We start from the raw sequence: 9,938 nt of genomic DNA on the forward strand, positions 1-9,938 counted from the left end.
CAGTCACCTGACTGGATCACTTGGGGCTGACTGGCATAAGAGAGCCTTATTTGGAAGTCCTGACTTTTGGTACATGTGGTCATGCATCCTCAGCTTGTTCTTATGGTGTCACTGGCTGGTAAGCCTATGCTTGTATCAGGGTTGCTACTGCCCCATTGACCAAAGCAAGTCACATAGCCAAACCCAAGATAATAGACAGAGGACTACAAGTTTTTGTGTCAAAGGATGTTGGTATAGAAGACCATTCATTGGAGGTATTGATGCCATTAATCTATCACAAGTACCTACTGAATAATGTCAAAAGCTGCAGAGAGAACAAGAAGAGGTTTTGAATATGTAGATTGAATTCAGGTACAGGAGTTCGTTAATAATGGGATTTAATGACAGTCAAATTATTAATCAGCAGGAAGGGAGGAAAACAACACATAAAAGTCTTCTATGGAGCAAAGAGAGTATTAGAATGTTTCTTAAAATTATTAATGATTAAACATGATTAAATGTTTGAGGTAGGAAGAATTAAAAATTAAAAGAGAGGCCAGAAAGGCAGAAAGTAGAGAAGAAAACGAGTATCTGAAAGCAGAAGTACCACTGGGGGCGTTAGTAGAAAGAGGAGCTATCTCTTCCACGTTAGCCAGCAGGCTGATGGAAAAGGGGGGAAATATAACTCTGCTTGTGATTTTGGTTGTAAGAAGTTGGTAAAGCTTACAGAAAATATTGTCTTCTTTCTTCCTCCTTCTGTCCTGTCATCGTTTGGTGTGTTTGTAGAAGACCCTCTGAAATGGAACATTTTTCCCATGATCTTACATATTTATATGATTTCTTTTCATCTTTAATCTTTAATTGGTATTGTATCAACAGAATAAAACTAACATCTTGCCCAGAAATTTAATTTGAAAGTTCCCCTGTGTCTCAACCAAAATTTTCTGTCACTCCCATGTAACTTTCTCTACTTCCTGCACATGCAACTCCTTGAGCTTGCAATGTACTTCTCCTTCTAACTTATCTCTTTGGAAGGCTCCTGCTCATCTTCCAAGGTCTATCTCAAATTTTACATCTTCTGAGAACATTTTTTTGTTCTCATCACATGCAACCAATTTCTTGCTTCTATGTGTCCCTTTTGATACAGAAATGCGTATCATATTGTATTATATTATATTATATTATATGGCATAATAATGTGAATTTCACCTTTGATGGAAAATAATTTCCTCAAATGCAAGACTTTTGATTCATTGTTTAAAACTTCCAGCAAATGAAAATGTCTAAACATGGTTAAAGTTCCAATATGTTCATTAAATGTGTGTATTTTTGTGTGAAAATGAATGGATCTTTTATACTTACCTTTTCTTTTCCCTGCTTTTTTCTCCCTGAATCCCCCTAGTATATAGTTGTATATTTTAGTTATGGGTCCTTCTAGTTGTGGCTTATACTTACCCTTTACATGTGAGTAAAACAAATCACAAAAATAGAAAATTTAATTTTGTGAAAGAGCATTTTTTTCTTTTCGAAAGCCTACATAGTCAAAATTTGCAATTATTGGGTATTTGTATAGACACTCAAGACACAGGCTTCAATAACCCTTGTAGAAATCTGTGAAAAGAATGTGGCTATGAGAATGGGGAAAATGTTTAAAATTTAATAGTACTAGTTTTGTGAGCAGTGTGGTAAACATACTCCTGGATAAAGAAAAGCTTTGTCATTGAAACAAAATTTGGACAGGACCCAAAATCAAGAGAAACATAACTGTTAGAGACTTTAATCTAGTGTTGGGGTTTTGTTGGTGTAGATGGATCAATGGAAACAATGAGTACATGCATTCCAAATTCAGCTCTACCACGTACTAACTGTGTGATGTCAGGCAAGTTTCTTAATATTTTTCAACATCAGTTTCCTCATCTGTAAAATGGAAAAATAATGGTACCTAATTCAGTGAGGATTAATAGGACGATTAGTTTGTTAAAATATATCTCTAGCTTAGAATAATTTATGGCATATAGGAAGCACTATAGAAATGTTTGCTATTTTTAGTTTGAAATAGGTATAGTTCTGAATCTAGCTTGCATGAAGAAAAAGTTGTTTGAAAGTTTTGGGAAATAGTTTGGGGAGGCATGTTGTGGACACTCTGTGCTATTAAAATGGGCATATTAGTTGATATGTAATATTATAAAATCGTATGCTTTCCTGACTTGTGTATGTTTGTGTGAGGTAAGTTGGAGGATAGGACTGAGTTGATTGATTGAACTCTTCATGAAGACTATTACTAGAGTCACCCAGAGAGAATCCAGCTATTCTGCAGCCTCTCAGACAGCTAAGAGTATAGTCTTCTCTCCGTTTATGTAATAGACCTCAGACTATCTAAGCCAAGAATAACAAGATGCAAGAATTCCAAGTCTCTATTCTTTGGTGGTTTATCAAGCAAATAGACAAAAGTCAGCAAGGTATATTAGTTCAGGGCCAATCTTCTTCACACAAAAAAAGAACAAGTCCTAGAGACACAAATTGTGAGAAAATCCCTCTCCAATTTCTGTGTATACAAAACTTAAAAAATATATAGAGAAAGATTTTATATTCTACTCTTCTTTAAAAAAAAAACTAAAAGGCTGTCTTTAAAGAGAAAGCTACCCTAAAACTTAGACATTTAAAAACAGTTGTGCCTGTATTTAATAAAGTCTAGCTCTATCAACCCAAATTAGGATGTCAGTTAAATGATGTGATTTCTATTCTTGTCCCTATTTACCTCCACCCCCGGGTTTGATTACTTCAGGCTGACTCAGGTTTTACAGCTCAAGGGAATAAGCATTCTCTCCACTACCCAGGCCTCAGAGTTTCTCTCTACTGGTCATAAAATCCTAGAGTCCATCTGCCATGGCTGTAAACCAGCTCTGGATATGCTACTTAATACTAGACGTGTTGAGTACAGTACCCCCACGGTAAGTACACAGTAAGTACAAGTCAGTCTTTTAATCTTCTGCAGATATTCGGGAATGTCTATAGAAGAGGGCTCATCTATGGTAGGAGTATCTGCATAATAACCCTCCAGTGACTCTGTGGAAATCATGAAATGCATTCTGTGTCACATTAACCAAAATACTGGAAAATTTTATGGAACTTGATGTGACAAAATATTAGAATTTCCGTAACCGCTATGCCCTAATACATAAAAAATATATAATATATTAGCACCAATATTCTTTATAATTATATTTACTGATTTGTCTATTTTATTTTATTCTATACTTTGTATCTTTGTAATTCTTCACAAAATTTTTCAATCCCAAGTTTTAGCTGGCTGTACCAGAAGTCATCAGTCTCCAGCTCCACAGTTTCTACACATATTCATGCACATGCTTCTCTTAGCTTTCTGACTCCTAAGCATTGTCATAGTATCAGACAATAATGGCTACTGTCCTGATTGAGGAAGCAGCTATCCAGGACCTCATTAAAATTGACAGGTATAAACAGTAATTCTCCTTCTGTCAAGCAAGGATTTTAATAGAATTTGATTCTTAACCCAACCTCAGGAGCTAGAAATGGATTATCTCATTTTATAGATTAGAACAGGGGATCCTAGAGACTATGATAATTTTTCAATTTATCCAAAATATTCCAATTTTTGCTGAACTATAAGAATAACACATTCAGGTGTGCAATTTTCAAGGAGCAACCCTGTAGTTGAAAGGACATTTAATTTCTCTTAAACACCTGGCAAGATACAATGTTAATATTAGCACAAATCAGTGGATAAATAAACATAATCCACTGTAAGAATACATTGCTGTTTTCTTCCAAGCAATTTTTCATGTTTTAAAAGGTTCATCTTAAAATTTTCTGGTATTTCAGTCTATTTCATTGTATTTTCTAAGCTATGAGCTGTATTTATTTATTCATTGACCTTTGGATCTCAACTACATTGATAAATAGAAATTGAGATGGTGAGAACCACTATCTTGTTCATCAATTAAATAACCATTGAATATTATTATATAATACATACTACAAAAGTTCTATTTTCACCTTGTTTAACTTTCTTAAAATTATAAATAGGTAAATACTTCTTTGATCTATCTTATCTATACTGATATTTTGTTTAATTTTTAAAAATGTTTTAATATACTTTATTTTTTATAGCAACTTAGGTTTACAGCAAAATTGAGCAGAAGTTAGTTGCACAAAAATTTAAAAAACAATTACCGTATGATCTAGCAATTCCACTTCTCAGCATATACCTAAAAGAATTGAAAGCAAGGTCCTGAATGCATATTTTACATACATGTTTATAGCAGCATTATTCACAATAGCTAACACGTGCAAGCAATTCAAGTATCCTTTGACTGATGAATGGATAAGCAAAATATTGTGTGTATACATACATATATATTATTTAACCTTAAAAAGGGAGGAAATTATGCAATAAATTACAACATGGATGAAACTTGAGAACATTATTCTAAGTCAAATAAGCCACTATATTATATGATTATGCTTGTATGAGATACTTAGTCAAAATCATAAAGACAGGAGTGTAATGGTGGTTTCCAGTGGATGGGGGGAGGAGAGAATGGAGAGTTGTTAACAGATACATAGAGGTTCAGTTTTACAAGATAAAAAGATTTATGAGGATGAGTGGTCGTGATGGTTGCACAACATCATGATTGTATTTCATACCACTGAACTGTACAGAAAAAAATAGTTAAGATAAATTGTATGTTATGTCTGTTTTAACACAATTTTAAAAATCAGCAGAATGTACAGAGATATCCTATATAACTCCTAAACCCATACATACATATTTCTTTAAATTTTTTAATGTACTGAATTACAAATAATAAATTTCCAATGCTAAATCATACGTGGTCATGCATATATATTGAGTTTTACATACTTAATAAGATTTGCCAATATTTGAAATTTATGATCAAATTATCCCTAACATTTTTTAAGTGTATTTTCCAGTTTTAAATTGTCTTAGTTTGATAGTCCAGTTGGAGAGTTCTTCTCTTTTTATAATTCCTAGAACAACATGCATGAGGTATTATTATATCTTTCAAGAAGGGAATTATCTTTTAAGGTGTACTTTAAGAATTATACCTTAAATTCTATGGAAAATTTTTTTGGTATTCTGTACATTTCCAATTCTTTTTCAATTTACTAATCTGTTTTATTTGGTTATAGTGAATTGTACACTCCTTGATATTTTGTAGAGTTTCTTTTTTTTTTCTTTTTGAGGAAGATTAGCTCTGAGCTAACACCTGCTGCCAATCCTCCTCTTTTTGCTGAGGAAGATTGGCCCTGAGCTAACATCTGTGCCAATCTTCCTCTACTTTGTATGTGGGATGCCTGCCACAGCATGGCTTGACAAGTGGTGGGTAGGTCCGTACCCAGGATCTGAACCGGTGAACCCTGGGCCACCAAAGCAGAATGTGCAAACTTAACCACTGCGCCACCCATCCAGCCCCTGTAGAGTTTCTTAATGTTCAATTTTGAGTCATAAAGTAACTCATTACATTCTTTAGTATTTTAAAATAATTTTTCTTCATGCAATGTCTCAATTTTTTGTTTTTGTTTTCCATTGAATAATTTCTGAGATGTTTTATTTATGACTGTCTTTAAGTAATTTATTTCATTTTTAGATAATTATTACATTTTTTCAATTTCAATACTTTATTGTCTCATTTTTTATTATTTCCTTTGTTTACTCTGTAATTCTTATTTCTGTGTTAAAAGATTAGTTTACTAACTCCTAAACACTTTTATTATAATATATGCATTTAAAGTTACAGATATATTAAATACCATTTTAAACATGTCAAAGTTTTAAATTTTTCATTGTTTGCTATTTTTGACTTTTTGTGATTTCCATTATTATTTTATTTTTGATCCATTTATCATTTACTACTATCACTAAATCTTCCAAATATATGTATTTCTTTTGTTTCTTTTGTGTTATTAATGTTGTTTTTACATTTTGCTTTATGATCTCTATGATAGTAATTCTTTGTTTCTTCTCACTTATGACAGAACGTGGCTGATATATACATGTGTGTGCTCAACATGGTCTATAATCTCTTATTTTTTTGCATGTAGGTTTATATATAAGCCATTTGGCCCAAAATTCTTAACAGTGCTCTCAAATCTATGCTATATCAGTTTTTGTTTACATATTCATTTCAAGAAACGCATTTTAAAATTTATTCTTAATATCACATTGAATTTGTAATTTTATACTTGAATTTGTTTCTACTTGAGATTATATGTTTAAGTTCAGGCTAGTCACAAATATTATGTTACCCTGGTAATGGTTCTTCTAATCATTGTATAAATATTATTTTTAACTGCATCACTGCTTTTTAAATATCTGATATTGATATTATTAAGCTGTTTTGTTTATGCAAGAATACCTGATTCTTTCTATACATTTGCATTCAAACTTTGTATTTTGTGTCTCATAAATAGTACATGGTTTTTATAATTTAATCTAATTTTTTAATCCACTAGTGTGCTCCATAATAATTGTTGTGATTACAAATATATATGATTTGTATTTTTTATGTTTTCTAATACCTATCATTTTACTTTGGATTTTATCTTGACTTCGATGAAATATTCATTATTGTCTCCTAACCCTTTGTTGTGATATGATTCTTCCCTCACCACCCGGCTATCTTTACATTCTTAACATGCTTATCTGTCAATAGCTCTAAACTCCTCCTGAATAATACAAAAATCGTGGGTATGTAAACTGTTTAATCCTCCTCCAATGTTCTTCATATAAGAAATATATACTGTGCCTATTAAGTGCCAGGCTCTTGAGATAAATCAGTAATATTAATCACAAGCATATCATCCTTTTGTTTCTTTGGGAGAAGTGTACGTAGACTTAATGACCTAGACATTGATATGCATCCTTGTTCCTTCTTTGGACAGTTAGAAAATCTTTCTAATTGCTCTTTTCAGTATTGTTGAAGCTATTGCATCTTTCTAAATTGAAGAAGCGATCTCACTCCCAGTACCCAATATAACTCACTCAACACCATTTTCCCTGTTCTGGTTTGTGTTAAAATGGCAAATCATAGACGTTAGAGCTTTTGTCTTACAGAATATCTCTCCACATTACTGTGGCTTCAATTTGCAATTTTCGATATCTGGATTAAATGTCTCTCTTCATTTAAAACTCAGCCTTTTTTTAATTTTTAATTTGATATTTAGTATATTTATTAGAACTATTATTTGTTATATTTTATTAAGAATTAAAAATTTGTAGTTCCACCATAATTAACTTACCTTACTTTGGTTTTTTATGGGTAGTATAAAGTGCCATTATCTGAGTTGAGATGAATATATCCACAAAGTCTACATCAACACTGCCTCTCTATAGGTACTATAATGTTAATCCATAATAATTTTTAAATGTTCTGTCTTTAGTATAGGAAGTCCTTAAAAGGAAATAAGTAACAAATAACACACATTTGGTATGAACAAATAATAAAAATCAACGGTCAGTTTTAAAATAAAATACTATATCATGAAAGTGTCTTAGATTTAGAATTATTTGATTTTAGCAGAATTTCTGAACAAAAAAAAAAATTGTCCTGGACTTGTTAGCATGGTCTGTTTTGATTTTGTTTTACTTCTATTTTATTAATTATAATGTGACTGTCTGGACTACACCAAGAAGCAAAAATATATTCAACTAGACTAAAGTAACTCAAAACTATAAACAATTGTATTTATAAATACTGAGATTTCCAGACCCTATTTCTCTCTTTTATACTTGCTTGGCTTTACATAGATCACTAGTATTTTGGACAGCAATTTCCTCACTATACAATGGGTATGCTAACTGACCTATATTTTAATGAAAATTAAATAATATTTCTGAGTCCTTCACAAAATCCCAAGTCCTTGGATAAAAAACGTTATTTTCCACTTACTCTACAATCTTATCTTTTATCTAAAAAGACTATAACATATAACCACTACTTGGAGTCTATACATTCAGTTTCTAAAGAAACTAACACATTAGCAAAGTGAACCTAAGAAACAGGCTGTGATATCAGATGACTTTCTTCTTGTCCAGTTACCATGACTCACAAGACGGAAGATCATGAGCAAATTTTTATTTTATCTAAGATTTTATTCTCTAATGATGAGAGGTAGATATAATGTGACCTACCTTATGTAGTTTTTGTGATAATTAACTGACTTAACACACATAATGTGATACCACAGTTCCTGTTTCATTATAGATGCCCAATAATGTTAGTGACGGATGCCAATAACGAATATCATCAGTCCCCTCCTTCAATATCTTGAAACTGGGAGATGCCTTTCAAATACTGTGAGAGAGATTATTAAGATTAGTAACAATGAATACTTTTCCTCTTAGTGAACAATGTTCCAGGATCTCAGAGATTCCAACAGCTCTAAGTTCCAGGTCTCTCAGTTCATTCTGATGGGATTCCCAGGCATTCACAGCTGGCAGCACTGGCTCTCCCTGCCGCTGGCTCTGCTCTACCTCTTAGCTCTCAGTGCCAACATCCTTATCCTGATCATCATCAATCAAGAAACAACCCTGCACCAGCCTATGTACCATTTCCTTGGCATATTGGCTGTGGTGGACATGAGTCTGGCTACCACCATCATGCCCAAGATTTTAGCTATTTTATGGTTTAATGCTAAGACCATTAGTCTCCCAGAGTGCTTTGCTCAGATGTATGTCATACATTGTTTTGTGGCCATGGAGTCAGGAATTTTTGTCTGCATGGCTATAGATAGGTATTTAGCCATTTGCAGACCCCTACACTACCCAACAATAATTACTGAATCATTTGTCATCAAAGCAACTGTGTTCATGGCACTCAGGAACAGCCTGACTACCATCCCAGTGCCTGTATTTGCTGCTCAGAGACACTACTGCTCACAGAACCAAATTGAGCACTGTCTGTGCTCTAATCTTGGAGTCACTAGCCTATCTTGTGATGATGACAGGACAGTGAAGAGTATCTACCAGCTTCTTCTGGCCTGGACACTCATGGGAAGTGATCTGGGTTTGATTATTTTGTCATACGCTTTGATACTTCATTCTGTGCTGAAGCTGAACTCAGCAGAAGCTGCATCCAAGGCCCTAAGTACATGCACATCCCACCTCATCCTAATCCTTTTCTTCTACACAGTCATCATTGTCATTTCCATCACCCACAGTGCAGCAATGACAGTTCCCCTTGTCCCAGTTCTCCTCAATGTTCTACACAATGTCATTCCTCCTGCCCTCAACCCCATGGTGTACGCACTCATGAACAAGGAGCTCAGACAGGGCTTTTATAAGGTTCTTAAACTGGGCATGAAAGGAAACTAATATGGAGAAGGTACTCACTTTTGGAATTTACCCACATATATATCCACTATATTCTGCAAGAATTGGAAATGTCAGAGGAATTAAAGAATGTGGACACTGTGGGAACTTTTCAGTTAGTATAAGGAAACAGTGGCTATAAAAAAAAAAACTTCAAAATAAGTGGTGAAACTAATATCTGGAATTTTGGTTGTTAAGAAAATATTCATACAAAAGAATGACACAATGATGCTCATTGTCTCAAGAAATCCAAGTGCAAGACCAGTGGAATATACATTTAGTTTTCTTAACTAGTTGCCCTAGCTAGAACTTCCAGACAATGCTGAATAGAGATGATTAGAGCAGATAGATGCCAATCTCTTTTTTTTAATTGGAAAGACCAATCCATGTATATTTGATGTAATTACCGACTGGGTAGAAATTATTCCTGCCATTTGTCTATTTGCTTTCAAATATGTCTCATATTGTTTTTAAATGACCCAAGAACTTGAACATAAATGTCTTTAAAGAAGATGCACAATGCCCAACAAGCACACAAAAAGATACTCAACATCACTAAACTCAAATCTAAACTGCAATAAGATAC

General features: G+C 33.3%; 1 protein-coding gene across 1 annotated transcript; it reads left to right on the plus strand.

The window, feature by feature from the left end:
• Positions 1-8,392: 8,392 nt before the first annotated feature.
• Positions 8,393-9,355, plus strand: OR56B2I (olfactory receptor family 56 subfamily B member 2I). The gene has a single exon (XM_001504509.1). The coding sequence runs from the start codon at positions 8,393-8,395 to the stop codon at positions 9,353-9,355; it is 963 nt and encodes a 320-aa protein (XP_001504559.1).
• Positions 9,356-9,938: the final 583 nt, after the last annotated feature.

Source organism: Equus caballus, chromosome 7 (genome assembly GCF_041296265.1).
Source record: "Equus caballus isolate H_3958 breed thoroughbred chromosome 7, TB-T2T, whole genome shotgun sequence".
Taxonomy (NCBI): Eukaryota; Metazoa; Chordata; class Mammalia; order Perissodactyla; family Equidae; genus Equus; species Equus caballus.

What these genes read in the sequence shown, in the direction of transcription:
- OR56B2I (XM_001504509.1), top strand. Translation starts at nt 8,393, where the DNA reads ATGTTCCAGGATCTCAGAGATTCCAACAGCTCTAAGTTCCAGGTCTCT.